Source organism: Sceloporus occidentalis, unplaced genomic scaffold (assembly GCF_023333645.1).
Source record: "Sceloporus occidentalis isolate IW3139 unplaced genomic scaffold, rSceOcc1.0.p SCAF_48, whole genome shotgun sequence".
Lineage (NCBI taxonomy): Eukaryota > Metazoa > Chordata > Lepidosauria > Squamata > Phrynosomatidae > Sceloporus > Sceloporus occidentalis.
In genome coordinates, this window is record NW_028317028.1 from 5,399,155 (window position 1) to 5,422,952 (window position 23,798).

At 41.4% G+C, this 23,798-nt stretch overlaps 1 protein-coding gene across 1 annotated transcript in view; it reads left to right on the forward strand.

The window, feature by feature from the left end:
* GLT1D1 (glycosyltransferase 1 domain containing 1) overlaps positions 1-23,798 on the forward strand; it is a 46,935-nt gene that overhangs the window by 17,759 nt on the left and 5,378 nt on the right. The window contains exons 9-11 of the mRNA XM_089491040.1: positions 776-819; positions 4,202-4,322; positions 12,406-12,504. Coding sequence (XP_089347166.1) covers positions 776-819; positions 4,202-4,322; positions 12,406-12,504 — 264 coding nt within the window. The remainder of the gene's footprint in view (positions 1-775; positions 820-4,201; positions 4,323-12,405; positions 12,505-23,798) is intronic.

The following is a 23,798-nucleotide window of genomic DNA, read 5'->3' on the forward strand; positions in this document are numbered from 1 at the left end:
GTGAACATTACCTGCTTTAGATGCCATGGTATGTCTTCACAGGAGTCTAAGCAGGGGCTAAAACTTCCCTTATCTCTCCCTTGTTATTAATAGTCGGAGATTGGTGGTAGTTCCCTGTTTTCCTGCTTAGGTGCAACTTATTAGGAGAACTACCAATTTATAGAGTTATTGGTGAAAATCCCTTAAAGTGACACTACAGCCTTCATATGCACTTTAATGCATATGATAATTTCAAGAGACCGTTTTAAATAATGTACACTTAGTCTGCCAGTCTTCAAAATATTTCTATATTTTTAGTTTAACGCGTCTGTAGTCCTTGGTATTTTTCTTTAAACAAAGACTTTACAAGGAAGATATAAATGTGATTTTCCTGTCTGATCATTTGCACAACCGTAGTCCAATTTCACAACATATGTTTTCATTATAAAATATAGAATATCCAATTTTCTATTTGCGTTCCTTTCCACCCCGCTACACATAAAAATTCAAAAGTGAAGTGGCGTGGAAGATAAATGGAAGAAGGTAGAGTGCTCTTACGGCTTCCTATCAGAATAATATGCTTACTGCCTAAATAATCATTGGGGTATTTGCATTGTCTGTTTAAATTTCCACTGAATGCGTAGCTGTGTCTGAGACATGAGATATCTGTTACTGTGACGCTAGATCTAAGAAACACATAGCTTTCTAAAATTGTAATAAATAACAGGGGTAGCCTTTATAAGAGTATTAGGATCCGTCGGGCTTATTTCATTCATTTTCTCCTTTTTATATTCAGGTTGACCCTGTTTTCACAAAGGAGGTGAAAAAAAAACTGGACACGTAAGCAGACAGACTGGATGTTAAATATTTAATTTTAATTGGCATAAAAGATGCCAAGTCTGATATGATTTATTTTTGCATTTGTTGCCTTTGCGGCAAATCGAGAGAGACATTCATCCAAACTCAAGTGGCCAGGCGCAGCTTAACTTCTTGGGTAATGTGGCCTTTTTTGATATGTTTTTTTGCTTTGTAGCATCAACAACATATTTAACCCCTTAAGGACCGGGCTCATTTTTCGTTTTGTACCCTGTGGGACCGAGGCTGTTTTGACACTTTTGTGGTGCTTGTGTTCAGCTGTAATTTTCTCCTCACCCATTTAGTGTACCCACATAAGTTATATATTGTTTTTTTTCAGGACAAGATGGGCTTTCTTCAGATACCATTATTTTGATCGTATCATCTTATTTACTATAAAAAAAATAAAAAAAACATGGTGAAAATTTGAAAAAAAACCAAATTTTATGACTTTTATTTGAAAAATCTTTTACTCACCTAAAAAAGCAAGTAAAAAAACTAGCTAAATAGATTCTACTACTTGTCCTGAGTTTAGAAATACCCAATGTTTTTATGTTTTTTTGCTGTTTTTTGTAAGTTATAGGGCAATAAGTACAAGCAGCGTTTTATGATTTCCAAATCTTTTTTAACAAATCTGGTCAGTCTGCCTCCATCTCCTCTTTGGAACATCTTTGAAGCCGGTTAACTAAATTTAACCCATTCAAACCATATATTTTTGAAAACTAGACACCCCAGGGTATTCCAAATGCTGTTATTTTAACCCTTTCCATGCACCAATTATACAACTACACTTTGTCAAACTTTGTAATAGTAATTTTTTTTATTTTTTCCCCCACACAAATTGTACTTTAGTTATAGATATACAGGTGCTGGTATATGTCACTGTCAAACAACACCCCAATATGTGTTCAGCAACATCTCCTGAGTACAGCGATACCCGACATGCATGGGTTTGTCAGATTGTTTGGCTGGTAAAAGGCTACTTTTGGGGCATGCGTAATTCAGGTGGTCATTTGGTCATTGTGCCTCCCTCTCCTCTTTGGAATATCTTTGAAGCCGGTTAACTCAATTTAACCCATTCAAACCATATATTTTTGAAAACTAGACACCCCAGGGTATTCCAAATGCTGTTATTTTAACCCTTTCCATGCACCAATTATAGAACTACACTTTGTCAAACTTTGTAATAGTAATTTTTTTTATTTTTTTTTCACACAAATTGTACTTTAGTTATAGATATACAGGTCCTGGTATATGCCACTGTCAAACAACACCCCAATGTGTGTTCAGGAACATCTCCTGAGTGCAGTGATACCCGACATGCATGGGTTTGTCGGGTTGTTTCAGATTTAAAATGCCACATTTGGGAAGTGCGCTTTTTTTCTCCATTTTGGTCAGTCTGTACCTATGCCCTATCTTTGAGCTAGGCCACTCCAATTTACCCCATCAGCCATTTTTTTTATATATTAGACACCCCTTGGGTATTTGAAGTGCTTTTATTTTAACTCTTAGTTGAGATTTTTGAGAAATTTTAGCACTTGCTCAAAATAATAAACTTTATTTTTTAATTTAATTTTATTTTTTTAATACTCTTTTATATTTTTTTTTACACATTTTGCTGGTACTGGATTCTAGTGACATCACTGCATAATTATTTTTAAATGTTAGCACATTTTTTTTTATTTTTTTTTTCCATTTTTTATTTATTTTTATTTTTTTTGAATATTTTACTAATCACATAGTGATTAGAAAGCTGGGCTCCATTGACTTGCATGGTTGAATGCAGTACCTGTATTCAACCAGCAAGTGGAGCCAGTTCTCTAGAGGGTCTGGAGACCCTCTAGCGAACTTTTTCGTCTTTATTGTTTTATTTCCCACCCAGAGGTAAGTGTTTGGTGTCGCTGGATGCCTCCTGATCGAGGCATTCCAGCGACACCATTTAAGTTTAGGAGGCGATCGTTGATCGCCTCCTAAACGCTTTTAAAACGGGCGTCCGCCGCCATACAATGTATGGCGGCTGTTGACGCCCCGGGGAGGGGCCAGACATGGCCCCCGATGCCGATCTCGGCCTTGCTGAATGCCTCGACATCGAGGCATTGCAGCAAGGCCGTTTAAGCGAAGAAAGTGATCCTTGATCACTTTCTAAGCTTATTTAATTTTTTGACGGTTCAGGACCGTCAAAGGTCATTTAGTGACCTTCTTGTTATGACGGTCCTGAACCGGCAAAGGTCGCGAAGGGGTTAAAATGGTACAACATCCACTTTTTAAACATTTAGAAAATATTTGATTAGCTTTATACAGTAACTTCTGTAACAAGGTGCAGGGTGTTGTCGTGGAAGGGGTATACATTCCCCCTCGATTTTGCAGGGTTTTATACGACATATAGGGCAGGCTGGTGCTCCACCCCGCAGTTTACATGCACCTGGACTGACACGGGTTCCAGGCCGGGAGTTTAAGCTGACTCCAATGCACTGGTCAGCTGCAGGTAATTAGCTGCACTGACTGCAATATAACCTGACCTGTTGGACAGAGGGAGGGAGAGAGAGTTTGTTTGGAAGCAGCAGAGCTTGCTATGCACAAAAGAGACCATCAAAGAGGTTGGTTGGATTATGTTTTGTTTTAGTTTAGACCCTTAGTAGTGAGGGAGTTATATGTTAGTAAGCGCTCAGACGAGCTAGGCTTTTGTTTGTAGGGAATTTGTGTTCTATGTAATCCTGTAAATAACTTCATACGTGGACTACAAATAAATCGTGGGTGATTACCTAACTGAGATGTGGCGTTAATACCCTAGAGGACCGTGCTGTTTGGTACCCTGTGTGGGTGCAGGATCACACTTCTCATTTTCTTGTATAATAAAGAACTAATTAAGCGCATTTGCTCCTAATGAACCTTTTAAAATATTTACTTCTCCCACTATATTGTTTGAAATCTACTAGTAAGTTCCAGTCCTTGGTATAGGGCCCTGCAAATTAAAATTTCATTTTTTTAAAAAAGATACAATTTGAATCTGTTCTACCATTTTTAATGTTTCCGACGAATGGGGAAATTGTGGCAGCCAATAGTGCTGGCTTCACGAGAGCGAGCCATGCTGTCAGCAGGTAGGGTCATGATGGTACTGCAAGAGCATGTGACCATGGTGTAGTTGCACCATAAATAGTATTTACTCAGACACATTATTTTACAGTTTTAGGAGTATGGCTTTACATATACACGTATGTTTCTTCTTTAGTCTTTAACCCCTTAAGGTCAGTGGGCGGTCCCTAAACCCATTGAAAACAATGCATTTTGAGCCCGTACGGGCTTTGTCAGAGGTTATAAAACGATTTGCTTTTAGCTCAAAAATATTATCCTGTGTTTCTTTTGGCAGCGTAAACGGTGTTTACCTTGTTCAGGAAATTCCTCAACAAGATCTCCAGGCTGTCATAAAGAGATGTTTTGCAGTGGTGAACAGCTCTTTGTCTGAAGGGATGTCAGCAGCCGTATTAGAGGTATGTTGACATTGCTATTGCTATTGTTATTGTTGCATACAAAGAAGCCTGGACAAAATACAGATGGCTTTAAGGTTTGAGGTGTAACTGGTTATTTAAATGGAATCTGTGAAGTCCCCCGAAACACGTTTGACAAACTGACTTTGCTAAAAGATCAGTTCATGCTGTTCAGTCATATTCTGTATGCATCAGCAAGAATTGGTGTGGGATCACAGAAACAGGGCAAGGTAGGCGCCGGCCTAGGGCTAAGATCTTTGTGGGGGCGTCTCCTCTGCGGTGGACTGGACGGGCAGTCCAGTCCACTGCATTGGAGGTGCCCACAGGCAGATCAACTAGAGGAGCAGAGCTGGTTGTGGATCTTCTTGCAACCAGCCCTCACTGCTCTTTTGCGATTCTGCCGACTCCGCCATATGGCAACATATGTTGGCACATTGGCAGATCCGGTGGTGGAGTGCAACAGGGAATAAAAAGTCCCAATATAGACTGAATATGGAGACCTTGAGTCACGTGACCACGCAGGGGTAGCAAGCATGCATCAAAGACAGGCTGAGGCTTCCTGGGGTAAGTGAGCTGCATGTACACTATGTGGACAAAAGGGTTGTGACACCTGACCATTACACCAACAGGGACTTTTATGACATTGCATTCCAAAATGTCTTGGTATGTCCCCTTCATCATACCAAGACATTTTGGACAATGCTATACTTCCAACTTTGTGGGAACAGTTTGGGGAAGGCCCAGTGCACAAAACAAGGTCCATAAAGACATGTTTGGATTAGTTTGGCGTGGAAGAACTTGACTGGCCCGCACAGAGCCATGACCTCGACCCCATTGAACACCGTTGGGATGAACTGGAAGAGATATTAATGTCTATCTAGTTAGAATGCAATGTCATAAACGTCCCTGTTGGTGTAATGGTCAGGTCTCACAATACTTTTGTCCTTATAGTGTATGTGTCTGTCTGTGCCTGTCTGGGTATGTTAGTGTGTGTGTCTGGGTGTGTTAGCATGTGAATATGTGTCTTTGTTTGGGTGTGTTAATAAAAGAAGTGTTTGGTTGTGTTAGTCTCAGTATTTTGGTATTTTTGTGTGGGTGTCTGGTTGTGTATGTTATGTGTGTTGGTGCTGAGTGTCTGGATGTATGTGTTGGTGCTGAGTGTCTTTGTATGCCTTAGTGCAAGTGCTCCACGACAGAGCAGTGAGGCAGAGGCCTCGCTCTTCCACCGTAGGACCTCAGAAAGGTAAGTGATGGGAAGAAAGGGGAGAGATATAGTGAGAAACAGAGGAAAGATAGTTAGAAAATGGAGAGAGAAGTATATTGATGGAGAGAAAAGGAGAAAGAAAGGGGGTGCTGGAGAGAAGGGGGAGAAAATCAGAAAGAAGAGAAGAAAAGGACAGAATGAGAATTGGAGATAGCAAGAAAGGGAATAGATAAAGAGTAAGAAAGGAGATATAAAAGGGAGCAATGAGAGATGGGAAAAGGTGTTAATGAGAAAGGAAGAGAGAAATGGAAGACGTGATACAGAAAAACAGGAGAGCTAATGAGAAAGAGGGGATCAAAGAAAGGGGGAAAGATAGAGAATGAGCAGCAGAGATAAACAGAGGAGAGGTAAAGGTAAGATGGGAGGAGACCTGGGTGCTGAGGCAAGTCTTATGGGTGCAATCTGGGTGCTGGGCCAGTCCAATGGGTGCTTGATAGTTCTGTGGGTGCAATCTCAATGCTGGGGCAAGTCCTATGTGTGCGATCTGAGTGCTTGACCAGGCCTATTGGTGCTGGGCAGTTCTGTGGATGCAATCACGGTGCTGGGGTAAGCCATATGTGTGCAATATGGGTGCCAGGGCGGGCTGGCCTTTGGAGTGTGCGACCTGTGATCTTTGTCTGCAATATAGGTGCTGTCAACGGGAGGCTGTGGGGTGATGATGGGTTCATATGACTCTACCTTCCAAGGGCGATATACAAGGGACAGAGCCAAGGGGGTGCCAGGGATGACTAAGTCATACACAGACTCTCAGCACTCAGCAGTTTAACGCGCTCACCACCACGTCAGAATCCCTTTACTGGAATGTTAGGCTTTCTCTAAATGTTTGTTACAGTACCCCTTTAAGTAAAATTGTTTAGCAATATACAAAGTATACACACCAGCATGCAGGAAATATCATCTTATTTTTTATGTTAATAGTAGCATTTAGAAATGGCCAGATTCTTTTTAAAATTAGTATTATGGGAACTGCTGGTAAACTACAGTCCTAATTATTTGCCTGACACAAGAATGCTTTGTAGGAAGCCTTGTTTACCATTTAAAATGCTTTTTTTGTATAAAAATAGCACAATGCATTTCTAGGGCTGTCACATCTTCAAAATATGTGCTGGAAGTGTTTCATTAATGGGGAAGAAATCATTGCTGATTGCCGTTGGCCGCATTTTCCATACACAGTATTAGTTGTTTTTTTTTGTGTTTCTCTTTAACCCTTTATCAACATAGTAAGTACTCGTAGCTGCAACTGGTCGAGTCATATATCAGATCTTATTTTCCAGAAAAGTATTTTCATCTTAATAAATATTATTTATAATGCTTGCAAACCTTTTATATTCCTTATTAATCGCAATATCATTTGCTTTTTGATGTAGTTATCAAATAAAAATAAGCAAAACACAATTCATTTAAAAGACAACTGATATAAAATATGCAATAAAAGTAAATTATATTTTCCTGTTTTTAAGGTTTTGTAAGAATGTCCCTGAATACATTGAAATGGATGCAAATCCCAGTATATGTGCAAATAGCATTGTACATAAGCACTTCTAGCACAAAAAGCTTAAAGATTTGTCTCCACCTTGCACATTACGAACGGCACAAGACAGGGGGTGCCCTTTGTCCCCATTATTGTTTATTTTGACGATGGAGCCGCTGGCCTGCGCGCTCCGGGCCAATCCGGACATCGCCGGCCTTCCCATAGCTAACCATACTCATAAATTGGCCATTTACGCTGATGATATGTTATGCATCACGACACAACCACGCTCCTCCCTTGCACATATCATTACAGAACTCCACACGTTTCGAGAGGTCTCCAATTATAAAATAAACTTTCAAAAATCTGAAATTTTGGGGATCAATATTCCCGACGCGCTTTCGAGACCGGCTGACTAGACTGTTCCCCTTTCGTTGGCAACCCTCGGTGATTAAATACCTGGGCATTTGGATCCCTGCCGACCTTTCCCACCTGCGTCGTCTGAACTATGAGGCCTTATTGTCTTCGGTCCTCGTAGACCTTCGTCGATGGGCGGTTCCACATATCTCGTGGTTTGGTCGCATCGGGGTGCTGAAAATGTCCATCCTCCCGAAATTCCTCTATCTCCTCCAGTGTGCCCCAATCTTTCTCCCTAGGGCATACTTTAAGGCATGCCACAGGATTTTTCGGAGATATATTTGGGGTGATCGTAACCCCCGGCTGTCATTTATACACCTGGTAAGGCCCAAGCATGGGGGCGGCCTCGGTGTCCCCAATCTTGAGTGGTACTGGATGGCTTCCCACCTTCGTCGCGTTGTGGAGTGGTCGTTGGAGGTCCCGAAGCTGTGGGTCCCCTTAGAGAATTCTTTTATGTTGCATCACATTTCGGCGGTTTCTTGGCTGCCTGCCCACCTTCGGCAACTATCGCTGCCATCCCACCCCACGATATCGGCTTCGCTGCGTGTCTTGTCGAAGTTGGCCTCCCGGGACCACCTCACGACTTCGCCTAGTCCGTTGTTTCCCATTACTCACAACCCTGCTTTGCCCTCTGCCACTCAGACTCACCTTAGGGCTCTCAGCGCACAGCTCAAGGTTAAACATGTCAGACTGCACTTGCTTCTTCAGGGTGCGGAATTCTGACCCCTGCGGGACTTGCTCCGACAGACTCCTCCCTCTTTTCAGCTTACCTTTCTACACCACCAACTTAAACATTACGCTTCCACTCTTTTACCGAACGCTCACCTTACCAGGCCGCTGACCAATTTCAAAAAACTTTGTGTATTACCCACTGAGCCGTTCCACCTTCTTTCCCATATTTACGCTCTATTGATTGATGAATTTTGCACCAGTAAACCGTTTTTTCTCAGTCCCTGGGAAAGGGACTTGTCCATCCAGCTCACGGAGCCTGAATGGGATCAGATATTTCTGCTTACACATAAGGGGTCTATTTCTAGTAAGGTTCAGGAATGCTCCTTTAAGCTGGTCCCGTGTGACTTGCACCATTACCTGCCCCAAATATCCCCGCGGTGTTGGAGATGTGGGGCCGTGGATGGCTCTTATTTACATCTTTGGTGGGATTGCCATGACATCCGCCCCTTCTGGGAAACGGTCAGCACGGTGCTCAGGGAGGTGGCTGACCCCGACTTTGAACCTTCCCCTGCGATACTTCTTCTCCACCACACCCAGTCCTCCTTTGGCTCCTATAAGCGTTCCCCGTCTTTGCAACTGCTTCAAGCCGCGAAATCTGTTATCCCCCGATTTTGGAAAACTCAGGGTCCCCCTCCTATCGGTGCTTGGTTTTCTAGGGTTAATTTCACCTACCTTATGGAGGATTTGGTGGCCGTTTCTAAGGGGAGGGAATACAAAAATGACCTCAAATGGCTTCCGTGGACAGCCTTTATTTCGTCTCCTCGTATGATCGACCTGGGTTTCGGTACCCCTGTGCGACCCTGATACCCCTACTGCCTTGTCGGTCGTCATGCCCCCTGCCCGCCAGGACACGTGTCATTAATATCGTTTCCCATCTGTAGTGCTCGCTTGTATGACTTCCTTTCACCGAGTCACCTTCGGTAGTTCGGCTGTGCAGTGTATTTGTTTTGTTTTACTTTTTCGTTTGTTTCATTTTTGTTCTGTTCTCTTCATGGTACGATGGTACAATGTCATGTGATTTCGTGGTCCATGCCGCGTTTCGATTTCTCCTCTGCTCATGTCACTTACCTGTGCATGTACTGAAGCTGATGACCCTGGCATACTATTCAACTCTGGACCCCGTCCGGTTTCATTTTTCCTGCCTACTGTCTGATGGTTTTCCACGGGTCCTTGATAGCACATTTGTCCAATTCTGTATTATATTGTGCATATTCTACAATGTTGCCACTGTTTGTATCCATTTTATCAGTATGCATATTTTCAATAAAGGAGAATTGACTAAAGATTTGTCTCCCCTTCCCCTTGTACTGCATACTTGAACTATACAGTATTATACAGCAGAGACATTTATGTACATCAGCAATGTTTAACATCTGAGTGTGGACAGCAGTGTGTTGTTTTTCTTCAATTTATAGTGTTTTTTTCTATAATATTCCCCATAAATGTTGTTCTGTTTACTGAGTGTAGCTACATACATTTTATCAACCTAATCGTGTGTTTACTGGTGGGCTATTACAATACTTATTCTATGGAGTGGGGGCAACACAAATCTTCTTTCCTATAACAAGCCTGACGCCAGTAAAGTTAGTGGGGGAACACCAGCTGGAGGGAGTGAAACTGGACTTGTGGTCCTCTACAGTGATCAATAAGCTCATCAGAACTAAGGAACCCATGGAGCAGGTTCCAAGGCCATCTGATGTTACAGCAGAGACTCTTTAGACTGATCAATCAGGCTGACACAAAGATCGACACGAAGCGAAGGTATGGATTTAGGGGGATGCATCCACCAATCCTGGCAACTGTGCTGTTTCAAACGCTGCCCACTGTGCATCGGAATGGAGACATCTCTACGTTTGTACTGGCAGTGTCATTTTGATAAATAATTATTGTGAACCCTGAAGTTTATTCATTAAAAGTAGACTTTGCATGAGAGCTGTAGTTTCAAATCCCTCACTTCACTATTTATCCAGCAAGAAGAGCTGAGCTGGCCCTGCAAAAAAAATATAGTTCAATGTGAATGGAGGCTTTGAAGACATTTTGCTGATTATATCATATACAGGGCCATAAATCCTCTTCTGCAGCTGCCATTTACTGTGGTCAGTCTTTCACAATGTTTTGTGAGGTGAAATGAATTAAACCAGAATGTCTTGCAAAATGTTGCTGACAACTGTCCCTTCAGTGAATAGACCAAATAAATTATGTGGGGCATAAGTTCCCCTTCTACCACTCTATGCCTTATGGCCTTTTTCCAGTACATCACACGGAGGGTGCCATTAAAGATGCCTACCGCTTAATGTGTTGTGTTTAGCGTGCTTTATGGTCCGCTAAGTTCTAGCTGAGGAGGGACCAGGCTTCTGTCCAACACTATCGCAGGCTGATTCTCAATCTTGTTTAAAGACTGTTCCGTCATTGACAGTCTAGAGAAGGAAGACAAACCCCCAGGCCCCCTCTCTTGCTTCTCGACCCCATTTTGTTACCCCCCCCATCCCCAGTTGGTGTCCTTGCTGCATTTCCCCACTATCTGCACCCCTGGAACTGTTCGACATTTTACTGTTTTGCCATGGTTACTATTATTTCTGTATAGTATGCATGTCTGAATGTTTATTTCAACAGACACCCTTTTATACAGTATATCTAAAATAGTAAGCACTCTTTTATAAGGGTGTTGTAAAGAAAAAGTTCAGGTTTATGCACAAAATCAGCTTGGTCTCTAACATAACACTTATAAAGATGCCTAGTCACTGTTACAGACTTAACCCCTTAACGGCCAGTGATGTGCCAGGTACGACATTAAACAAGCTTAGAAAGCGATCTACGATTTTTTTTCTTTGCTTAAACAGTGTTTCTGTAATGCCTTGATGTCGAAGCATTTAGCAAAACCGTGATCGGCATCAGGGGCTGCCGGCGGACACCCATTTTTAAAAGAGCTTAGGAGGCGATAAACGATAGTAGTCAGAAGATGGGTACACTGTGGTCATAAAGGGATGGACATGGTCAGCAACAATACTCAGGTAGGCTGTTGCATTTAAATGATGCTCAATTGGTACTAAGGGGCCCAAAGTGTGCCAAGAAAATGTCCCTCACTCCACCACCAGTGCCATGGCATTTTCATCGACATAACTGCGGCTCATTGGATATTTTCTTGTTTTTCGGACCATTCTCTGTAAACCCTAGAGATGGTTGTGCGTGAAAATCCCAGTAGATCAGCAGTTGCTAAAATATTCAGACCAGCCCATCTGGCACCAAGAACCATGCCATGTTCAAAGTCCCTTAAATCCCATTTCTTCCCCATTCTGATGCTCGGTTTGAACTTCAGCAAGTTGTCTTGACTATGTCTACATGTCTAAATGCATTGAGTTGCTGCCATGTGATTGGCTGATTAGCTATTTGTGTTAACAAGCAATCGAACAGGTGTACCTAATAAAGTGGCCAGTGAGTGTATATAGTATAGTACTGTGCAACAGTTTTAGGCAGGTGTGAAAAAAGACTGTAAAGTAAGAATGCTTTTAGAAATACATTTTTATAATTTTAACAAAATGCAGTTTTTTTTTAAAGCGTTCTTTATAGCATTGTAATGAGAGTGTGTAATAAACAATTATATAAACATAGCACATACACACACTGATGCTGGATAGTGGGTACTCTTACCCATTTTTATTTGCTTGTTCATGCTGGATGCGCTGTTCTTGCAAACAATAAGACTACTTTTACTTTTTGTAATAAAGAGAACAAGGCAAGATCATTTGTGTTCCCCTACCCGCGCAGGGCCTAGGCTAGGCCACTGCCCAGATGGGCTCAGCTCCACCGGTGTGGTACCCACACCCCCTAGGTGCTATTGTCATCATCGTCCACTAGGTATCCAAACTTTATGCGGTTATGAATCGATTGCTTGTATTCCACTGTATGCATTTCTCTATGTTGTACTTACCTATTCGTTATGATGTACGCTGCCGAAACAGGACTTTGTGATGCTGCTCTTCCACCATGTGCTCGTACAACCCGCGGTTCCTTTATGTACTTTGTACCTTAACTGACACAACTGTATCTCTGGTATCATTGCGTATTACCTGTTTTGCCTTACGTTATAAGCAATAAACGGAGAATTGAAAAAAAGATCATTTGTGTTCCGTGAAATGAAGGTCATTGTATGGCAATAAAATATTTAACTTTTCCTTTTACCCCTTACTTTTTGTATCACGCAGGCGATGGATTTAGAAGTTCCTGTGTTGGCAAGGGATATACCTGGAAATGCTGCAATAATAAAGCATGGAGATAACGGACTGCTCTTTTTCACGCCCCAGGTAATATGAATTCTACTTTCTAGAATAAATCATTGGACAGATCTCTACAATCTATATTAATTATGTATTGGAAATGTGTTTGTTTACAGCAAACATTTGTTTTCTTAAAAATAAAAACAATTACATTTCATGTGTTTTATATTACCAGTTTTGATTTTACTTTTTTGGCAGTCCTTTGGAAGGACACACTTAGAAGAGAATGTTTCTTTCAAATCTAGTTAGTGTTGCTAAGAATGCACAGAATGAGTAAAAGGTATTGATCTAGCCTACTCGCCAAAGGAAAACTTTGAAATCAAATAAAAATGTTCTTCTAGGCATATGCTGAAATAAACAGGGGAAGTTACCTACATAAGTAAAAGCAATACTTGAGATGAGAATTTTGCTTTTCTAAGGGGAAATTACACTTATTAGATATGGTCTTTTGCCTTTCTTCATAATAATTGGTCTGTGACTCACCAAAGGTTTTGTAAATGCTTTTTTATATTTAAAGGAAAATAGGATATTTCTTAATATGTGTGAAAGCTGACTGAATGTTGACCGCATTTAGAATTCCAGATGATTAACTGGAGAACAAGTTTTTAAAAACATTTTAGAAAGCGTTATGAATGTGTAGCGTTTTTTTTTGGTTTTTTTTTACTACGTAGCTTAGGTATGGTAAGCAGTGACCTGGAGGATTTCAAGTTTAAACGGCCTAAAACATCTGAACCTCTTAATGTAAAAGCTGTCAATGCATGTTCTTTATGTACTGATGTGACTTTATAAACCCCCAGAAGGGAACTAGTGAATGAGGTCTTGGCGATTTAGTTTCTGATTGACAGCTGATTTGATTTTTAATGCAACATGTTTTATTGTTGATGACGGTAATGTCAAGTGACATGAAAAATAACTCGTCGAGTGCAACTTTTAAAGGCGATTCCACAAGTCGGGATAAAATAAGGTGTTATGGTTAGGGCTCTGAGAATAGTACATTATCAGCAAAAATTGTTTTATTTATATCAAAAACACTTCACTATATTGTGGCCAGTAGCCATATGGGGAGAATACCTGGACTCATTGAATACATAGAATCAGCTGATATATGTATGCAGAACTAAAACTATATTTCGAGATGCTTTAGTATGCAAAACTAATGTCCACACTGTGTCATTACAATACACAGTTTACTGTGCAAGTTAACATGAGGCTCCCCTAACCGTGCCTGATGATATCACACACCTTTTTGTGATTGGGAACACTTAACCCCTTGACAACAGTTGACAGTCGCTTGGCACGTCACGGGTCAATTATTGCTTTCTTCACCCAAACCATGTTGCTGTAATGCCTCAATGTCGAGGTGTTCAGCAACACTGAGATCGGCATCAGGGGCAAGATGGCGGCATCCTTTAAAAAAAAAATAAACTTTTTAATTAAAAGTTTCGGAGCCCAACTTTCTAATTACAATGTGATTAGTAAAAAAAAAAAAAAGAAATAAAAATAGGTTAACACAAATAAGAAAAATGGTAACATGTAAAAATAACTCTCCACCATAAGGAGAACCTTCCAGGTACTTTTTTACCTGCCCCAGGGAGATGTTTGGAATTATTGCTTCCATGTTAATTGTGTATTTTGGGAGCACTTGGAGAGTAGGGTGAGCCAGTGCCCCACTCCACACTTTGAGCAGCAGAGGAACAGCAGATCGGAATCCAGTCCAGAGATTCCAGAATACTCTCATGAGTACTCGCCTGTTTTCACTAATTAATGGGAGAGGCAGTTAAATAGCCTCTGGGTCTGAGCAGAGAGATATAATTTGGCTCCCTGAAAGAGAGGGAGAAAGCCACTATATTATCGATTGCTGCTGTTACATGTAGCCTGGTTGTGTTGGTAATGGATAAGCTGTCCAACCGCAGTTAGGTTGGAGAACTTTGTTTAGTTAGCGCTCATAAGAGTAAGAATTTTGTTTTAGATTTTTGTTCTGTTTTGCCTATCTTAAAAAATAAAAACAGGCACCAGCCTTTTATTTAACCTTCCTTGTGTCTGAGCTGTCTCTGCAACCTGGAAGACTGTGTATGAGCAAAGATTCCTGGACAGAATACCAAGTTAAAGAGGTATTTTGTCACAATATATATATGTTTATTTTATGACCAAGTCCTAAAATTAGCGCTCTATCTTTAAACAATTCCCGCATGGAAAGCATTAATACACTGGCATGTTAAATGCCCATGGGTTGTCTAGTTTTCAAAAATGTATGATTTGATGGGGTAAATTAAATTGGCTGGGTTCAACAATGTCCCAATTAACATAGGCGGCAGGATGACCACATTTCCAATTTGAAAAATGCATACTTCCCAAATGTGGCCTTTTAATCTCCAAACAACCCGACAAACCCATGCATGGGTATCACTGTACTCGGGAGATGTTGCTGAACACATATTGGGATGTTGTGTGACAGTGACATATACCAGGAGCTTTAAATTCACACCTGAAGTAAAATGTGTGTGGTAGTAATTATATTCAAAGATGTTCCAGATAGCACATGGGGTCAGAATTACCAGATTTGGAAAATGTGGTTTTATAATGGCAAAACGCTACTTGTAAGCAGGCCCGGACTGGGACAAAAAATAGGCCCGGGCATTTAAGCCTGAGCAGCCCATATTTATTTATTTATTTATTGTTAAAGCCCACCCTTCATGTACCATCTTTGCATTTAATCATTCACACAAATCATTAACACATTCATTAATGCAGTCTCACAAATCATTCAAGCAATTCATCCACACATGAATTCTTTAATTGTCATACGCATTCACACAATTCATCCACACATTTATTCATTCATTCTCATACGCATTCACACTACCCCCTCTCATCATCTTATCTGCCCCTTCTCACTATGTTCCCCCTTTTCACTATGTAACCCCCTTCCCCACTTCTCAATATGTACCGCCTCTATCTATCCCCTCTCCCCCTTTCTCACTACCTAACCCCCTCTGCCCCTTCTCACTGCAGCCCCTTCCCTCACCCTATTTACCTTGTTGCCAGAGCAAGCAGCAACTGCGACCGCGCCTGTGGCAGGGCAGGATTGACTTAGGGGCTGATGGAGCTGCAGCTCCAGGCTCCTACCTTAAAATAGGCCCAGTCAGGACCGGACTGACTGGGCCTATATGGCCGCATTAAGGCAGAGCTCCTTAAGCCCGCCGCAACTGCAACCGGGTCCGCCACTCTAAGGCAGAGCCGGCCTTAGGTGTTCTGGCGCCCTGTGCGGACTACTCCTCTGGTGCCCCCCCATCCCAAAAAAAGAAAGGAATAAAAACTTGTAACAAAACTCCCCTTTCTCACTATCTATCCCCCTGTATCACTATCTACCACCTCTGCCTCTTCTCACTGTTATCATTATATACTGAGGCAGACATTGACGGTGGTACAGCATAATACTTATCACTATATACTGAGGCAGAAATTGACGGTGGTACAGCATAACACCTACCACTATATACTGAGGGAGACAATGACGGTGGTACAGCATAACACCTATCACTATATACTGAGGCACACATTGACAGTGGTACAGCGTAATCCCTATCACTATACATTGAGCCAGACATTGACAATAGTGCAGCATAACCCCAATCACTATATACTACACCAAACATTGTGGTGGTGTAGGCCTACCACTTCATTGTCTGGCTTAGTAGTAGGGATGCACCGAAACGAATTCTGGACTGAAACCGAAAATGCAGCATTTACCTGTCCGAAACCGAATATGACCTCCCCACACCATAAAAAAAACCCTTTTATTTAAAGTAAGTAACACACCAAAATAGGACAAAACAATTAAAAAACAATATTATATGTATATATATATGATTGTTAACAGCAATCACATTCCTATCATGCCCAGGCATACCCAGATTCCAGGATGTACTCGCAGACTTGGCATGATAGGAGTATGATTGCCCTATCTACCCCTTCTCACTCCCTTCTGCCCCATCTACCCCTTCTCACTCCCTTCTCCCCTATCTACCCCCTTTCCCCCTATCTACCCCCTTTCCCCCGTCTCACGCCCTTCTCCCTATCTACCGCCTCCTAACTATCTACCCTCTCCCTCTTTGAAGTTCACTTACCTTTCAGGAGTCCTGTGGTGAGGGTGCAAGGCCTCTGCCTCCCAGCTCTGCCACTGTATGGAACAGTATAGAGTGATGGGAGTTATGATTTACTTTTAGAGCATAATTAGATCATGAAAAAGACATTGGAAATGGTACAGCATAACACCCATCACTCTCACACACTTACCAATCCACACATATATACCAATCCACACCTATACCAATCCACACGTATATACCAATCCACACGTATATACCAATCCACACGTATATACCAATCCACACGTATATACCAATCCACACGTATATACCAATCCACACGTATATACCAATCCACACATATATACCAATCCACACATATATACTAATCCACTCTCACTGAATATTTTCCTACCTTTCCTCTTTTCTCCTTACAGCTCCTTTTCCTCCTCTTCGCTCCTCTTCTTCAGTTCTTCTGTCTTCTCTGTCTTCCGGTTCAGAGGGCACGGACAGCGGTGGGCGCGGCTTTAGTGTTGTGCGCCGGGATCTAACAACAAACCCCGGCGCACAGCAGCTGTTGCCGTGCGGATCACAAGGGAGCGGTATCGGAGGTCTTTAGCAGACCTCCGGCTCCCTTGAGTGATTTTAAGCCGGGTTGAACCCGGCTTAAAATCACTCAAGGGAACCGGAGGTCTGTTAAAGACCTCCGATACCGCTCCCTTGCGAGCCTGCTCCTCCAGCGGCGGACATTACTGTCCGTCTCTGGAGGGGTGCCGGGTGCCGGCACCCCCTGATGAGCGGCACCCGGTGCGGACCGCCCCCTAGAGTGTGACGCCCTGTGCGGTCGCACACCCCAAAGGCCGGTCCTGCTCTAAGGGGCCGGGAAGCCCCCACCAGGGCCGGCCTTAGGGGTTTGCGGCCGCACAGGGTTTAAATTAAAACATCGGGGGTTTTTTTCAACTTTATTTAACATCCTCCATGTTAAATAAAGTTAAAAAAAACTTTATTTAACATGGAGGATGTTAAATAAAGTTAAAAAAACCCCGATGTTTTAATTTAAACCCTGTGCGGCCGCAGACCCGTAAGGCCGGCCTTGGTGGGGACTTCCCGGCCCCTTAGAGTGGCGGACCCGGTCGCAGTTGCGGCGGGCTTAAGGGGCAGGTGCCCCTTATGCCCTGCGTTAATGCGGCCGTAGGTAGGGTAGGGGCCTGGAGCTGCAGCTCCATCAGCCCCTAAGTCAATGCGGCCCTGCCGTGGCCCGGCCCACCGGGCAAACGCCCGGTGTGCCCGATGGCCAGTCCGGGCCTGCTTGTAAGTGTTGGCCCATAACATGCAAACAAATATAAAAACATTGGGTATTTCTAAAAGCAGTACAAATAGTAGAACCCATTTAGCTGTCTTTTTTCCGTTGGCTTTTATAGATGAATACAATATTTTTCAAGTAAAAGTCAACAAAAGTCCTTTTTTCCCCCTCAATTTTTTACCATATTTAATATTTTGTAAAGTCAACGATATAATACAATCAAAACAATGACATCTAAAGAAAGCCCTTCTTGTCCTGAAAAATATATATAAATAACTTGTGTAGGTTCAGTAAACGGGAAAGAAGAAAATTCCAGCTAAACACGAGCACCGCAGAAATGTTAAAAAAAAATAAAAAAAATAAAAAAAGGCATTGTCACGGAGGGTACAAAAAATAAAATCAGCCGTTGTCACAAAGGGGTTAATATCCCTCTCTCTATACATAACTCAATTCAGCTCATGCATACTTGTACATAAGAATTTATTTAACTAGAAAACACAGTACTTTAAAACATCTCAATCAAAAAAACCGACTTGTATAAAAGGACTTTCAAGTGCTGCTTTAGTGCCCTCAGCTGGTTATAGTCTGCAATACAATGTTTTTTGTTCACTATGGGGATTGTGATACCTTTTTTGCTTACGGGGTGAAGTTGTACCTCACAAATGGATTTGTAGAAGCAGGTAGTTTGTGTCTTAAAGTGCCTAAAGGGTATGGTGGTGGATTGTGAGCCAAATATGGCAGTTTATAACACAACAATATTATTATAAGATTTAACATTGGGTGTATTTTACCTCAGCACTTCAAACACAAATTTGATGTTGTGGTTTAATAAATAATATAATTGTTGCTTGCACCTGCAACAGTGTGCATTATGTGTCTTTCTTTGCTATGTACTTATAATGTAAATTTAAAATATATAAATACATTTTAGTACAATAATATGTTCTACTGCGTCATGGAGCCCCATGTATACTGGAAGTCCTTGCATCTGTTTTCCTGACCACATTTTAACTGCTATGTGTCGGTTTATTCTAGCATTATCCATCTCCCTTTATAAAAGGTACAGTTTTTTTAATTCTGCCTCTATTGCATATCTATGAAAAGGGAAAGTAATCAGTGTTTGTATGTTAACGTGCTAATGCAAGGTCTTAAAGAGACACTCCAGACAGTCTACAGTGACCACCTTGGTTGGGGGGTTGTTTTTACAACTGTCCTAGAAAAGCAAACTGATAATTCCAATTCACAAGAGAAACATTCTTGACCAGCATTATAAATCTCAGATTTATTTGGAAATGAGATGATAGATTATCTGCTTCCATATTGTAGAGAAAATAAATTTGGCTATTATATAATTTAACAGACCTCAATTATTACTGAATGGTCTCCACCTAGAATTTTTAGTGTGGAAGGTTCAGACCAAGAGATTGTCCGTCTGGTTTTGTCAGGTTTTTCTTATGAACGCATGTCTATATTGATACCAATGGGTTCTGTTCACTAAAGGGAAAGGTTGTAGGTGAGTGGTAGCTCCACGTCCCATTCAGTGTGCATTATGAAGGGCCAACAGTAGCAAGTTTTTTCCCGCAAGAAGGCTTCCTGCACAATTCAATGAGTAAGAAGACTTTGACAAATTCACTGATTTTACTATATATCATACAGGAGCTCACTGGGGTTGGACCATCATGATGTAAAGTCAAGTCAGGGTTAAAATCACTTATCTCCTGCTAATTCTCCGTTTAGTGAATAAACATCATAAACTGTTTCAATGTTATTTGAAATATGGTATTACAAAAATGGTCTCTATAGTGGTTTAAAACAGAACATACAGTGCCAGCAACAATATATTTGATGTAAAACATTTTATTCAGATACTTACTCTATATGAACTGTATTTACCATTTCTGCTGCAAATTGAAAAGCAGCATTTTGTTTTGAAATGTTACTAATGGCTTTTTGAGTCACTGCCAGTAATTATTGGCTTTCACATTGACATGTAGGTTTTAGCCATCTAGTCTAAAGGCTTTCTCTACAGCAACTGAAAGTTGTTTTTTTCTGATCATGTTTATCAGACAAATAGTGAATAATAATTCTGCACTATTCAGAACCTGTTTGTACATCTACCAAAGTACATACACACAGGCCATGTATGTGTATCTGATTCAACGGTGTAATCGCTACACTAATAGTCAGTGCTGTCTGGCATACAATCACACCCTTCACTCCAACACCAACCACCCACCAAAAAAAAGGACTTGCCATACTGACTCTGCAGATCAGGAAGCGTGCGGTCTTCCCTCCTTCTGACCCCAGCACTACGCCACATGAGATGTCCTCACGCCACACTGGTCCCCGGCTTCACTGTGCCACATCGCCCCCCCCCCATGCTGTTCAGGTATAGATTAAATAAGCAACACATAGAATTGTAGGTGTAGGTCAACAGAATAACACAAACCCTATATTTGCAGGTATTAATAAATAACACATGAAACATAGCATTGCAGGTAGAGTGCACCTAAATTACACACAAACCCAGGCTTGCAGGTATAGATTAAGTGAAAATCACAAGCAAACCTAGCATTGAAGGTACAGATCGAATAAATAAATAATGCATGGAAACCCTAAATGGCAGACATAGATCACAGGTTGCAAACCCCAGGCTAGCCCTGGCACCCAGATTGCATCTGCAGGACCTGCACAACACCCAGATTGGACGCATAGGACTTGCCATCTTTGTCCCCAAACAGCCTCCCTGTGCCATCTTTGTCCCCAAACAGCCGCCCTGTGGCATCCTTGCCCCCCACTTACACATCCCTGCTATTACACAATACTCATTCATTCACACATACTAATTAATTCACTCACTCAAACATACTGGTTCTCAACTGCAGATTTGTCTGTGGCGCTTGCATACTTCTGCACGGGCCCACTGCTTACCTCGGGGGAAGCAGGAACACAGGACAAGAGATGTTGTTCATCTGTGAGCCACGCTGAGCTAAGGAGCGGGCCTGTGCGGAGGTGTTCTCAGGGGTCGTCTGGGCACCCTTGAGTGGCAGTTGCGACCCCTGTGACTGCAGTTGCTGCGGGCTCAAAGAGCATCTGCTAGGGGCCCCTAGGAATGACTAGGCCCAGGGCAGCTGCCCCTTTTGCTCTGCGTTAAAGACAGCCCTGCTTATAGTTCGTTCCAGTCAATAAGACTTCTAGAACTTGGCAAGCAAATTTATTTTATTTTTAGGGTTCATTGCATCTTAATGTAACTGCATTTTAAGTGCTGTGACAGCCACGAATCAGTGCGTTTGGAACAAACACAGATACATATGTAGATATAATATAACTGAGGTTATCGTCAAATTATCCACGCTCATTCCATAAGTGTCTCTCACAGCAATGGTATGCAGAGTGGAAGGGCATGTATGTGTGTCAGGGGAAGAGTATTTATAATTGTGGATGTATATGTAAAATATATATATATATATATATATATATAATTATGGCTAACCCATGGCAACGTTACACATGGGTATCGTCTCCCTTTAGCCAATAGGAAAGAGAATCTAATTGGATGATTAACCTAAAAGAGCCCCTGGTCATTTGGATGTCTGCAGTCATTTTTACTGTCCTTCTGCCAGGACGGTTTTATTTTTTGGCCCATCTTTATGGGGCCAGCGAGAGGGGAGTCAGCCTCTCTCCCCAACTAAGAACCCCAGTATGTAGCCATAGTTAATATTGGTCTTCCTGGATCTTTGTGCATGTACCTTTTTTAAGATGTCCCTACAGTGCGTTTTGCTCCTAGGGAGGGTTAATCTCCTCTGGGTCGTCTATTTCTGGTTCCCCATGGCTGCAGATTTTCCAGGGATAGACAAAGTGTCCATGCCAAGGTTTATGAAGGACCGTAAAACATTGTCCACCACAGACACCAACATTGCTCTTGGCGGACATTTATTGGGGTCTGTGGTAGACAATTTAATGTTTTATGGTCATTCATAAACCTTGGCGCGGACTCTTTGTCTGTCCCTGGAAAATCTGCAGCTGCCCTGCTTGTTCAGCTGTGCCCTGACAGTACTGAATAAAGCTGTTTACTTCTGGGAACCCCCACCCCCCACATTGGGTGAGTGACGGCTTCTGTTGAAACACCATCTTTTTAAAACAATGTGTGCAGGGATGATTGATGCGGAGGAGAGAGAGGGGCGCCAAGCGGTCGCTCATGAATACGTTTTTAGCAACCACTCGGCGGTGCCAGCGTTTCATAAATAAAAAAAAAATTGGGGGGTCGTCTTATAACTGAGCAAATACGGTATTTGTGTAATTCTCAAAACTTTTGCCCACGACTGTAATGCTGCCATGGACAGCCAGGAAAGGAAAATTACGGGGACTAAGAATTAAGTTTGCTATATAAAAAAAAAAAAAAAAAAGGGAAGCCAAAAAATACAAAAAATGGCAAATGAACAGGCACTCTCTAGTTTTCTACTAAAAGAAAGCGTTTCTTTATTGTCACTAAAAAAAAAAGTGATGGGACCACTTTTGCAATTGGAGCATGATACTAAATATAAGGTTTTGGTAGCAGTATAAACTGCTTTGTGTGCCCACTATGTAGGAGGTGAGAGTAGGTTCTCACCCTATTGAGAGTGTGCCTTGACGTGGCGGGTGAGCTTAATTATGCTTTCGCCAATTCATATAACCAAAACCTCTCATTTATATTATGTTTATATATTTGTTGCCAACTTTATTAGGGTGAGAAGCGCAGACAGTATTTTGTTTTTTGTATACATTGTACAGCCAATACACTGTTTCTTGCAGCATGCTTACACCTGTTTGGTAGGCCTCGTATTTCACATTTGTATTATTTGAGCCTGAGACTAGCTTAGCGCACCGACATTTTTTCTTTTCCATGATACTAAATAAGCCAGATCTTTGTCATCTGTTGTCTTTTTCTTAATGTTGAAAATCCATACTATGTAAATAAGGAAATCATTCCCATAATTCTATTCTTAGGAAAGCTTAACTGCACACGATAAATCATACATTTGGGCAACAACAGAGTTATTGTCATGATAATTCTTCCAATGGGTATATTTAATTGTCAAGCACTGTATTCAATAAAGTGTTCCTTTTTTTAAGACATTTTTTGTTTTGCTCATTCAACATCTATTATCATAGCAATATGCCTTTGCCAAACGAAATCTACAAGGAATCAAACTTGTAAGAAATATTTTGTAAAACATGATATTAAACTTAATTTTTGGTATTTTTGCATGTTTTTTTTTTTTCTGGAAAGTTATTTCATCAAAGTGGACTTTTCACTTTGCAGAACCTACATTTTAATAGATTCGTGTACTCTTTAAATATAATAATTTTTTTTAAAAAAAGGTCAGGGAAAAAACCACTTGATGCAGTCTACTTTAGTCCACTTAGTGTCACATATGAATGGTGCGAGTGGTCTAGGCTGATATGGTACAACTGATAAGTAATGCTCTAAAGCAGAAGACAAAATTATTCCTGATTATATGGTGGACTTTTTATAAGATTTGTGGGTGTCAAGCACCCTGTTCCAGCAGTAAATGCTATGTAATGCCTTTTACTTTACTGATTATGCATATAAACTGTTATGTCTGTATAAGAGTGACTTTGTCAGTTCTCTTTGACACTGAGCTTTGTATGAGAGGTCCTTGAACACCCAAGAGAATATACAGTATATTCCTAGCACATGTCTCCCTGGAATTGCTCAAAGAACAGAGATCTTGATACTGAATATTCACATATGTATATAGTTGTACACGTGGTTATTTAAACACAAATGCATTATTTTTCAGCGGTAAATAATGACTCTTCCAAGTAATGCAAATGTAAAGCTTCATCCATATGTAGTGCTGTCTTTTAGATGAAAGATTATGCTTATTCCCAATGGGAATAAGATGTTTTTACTCTACTCTTATGGG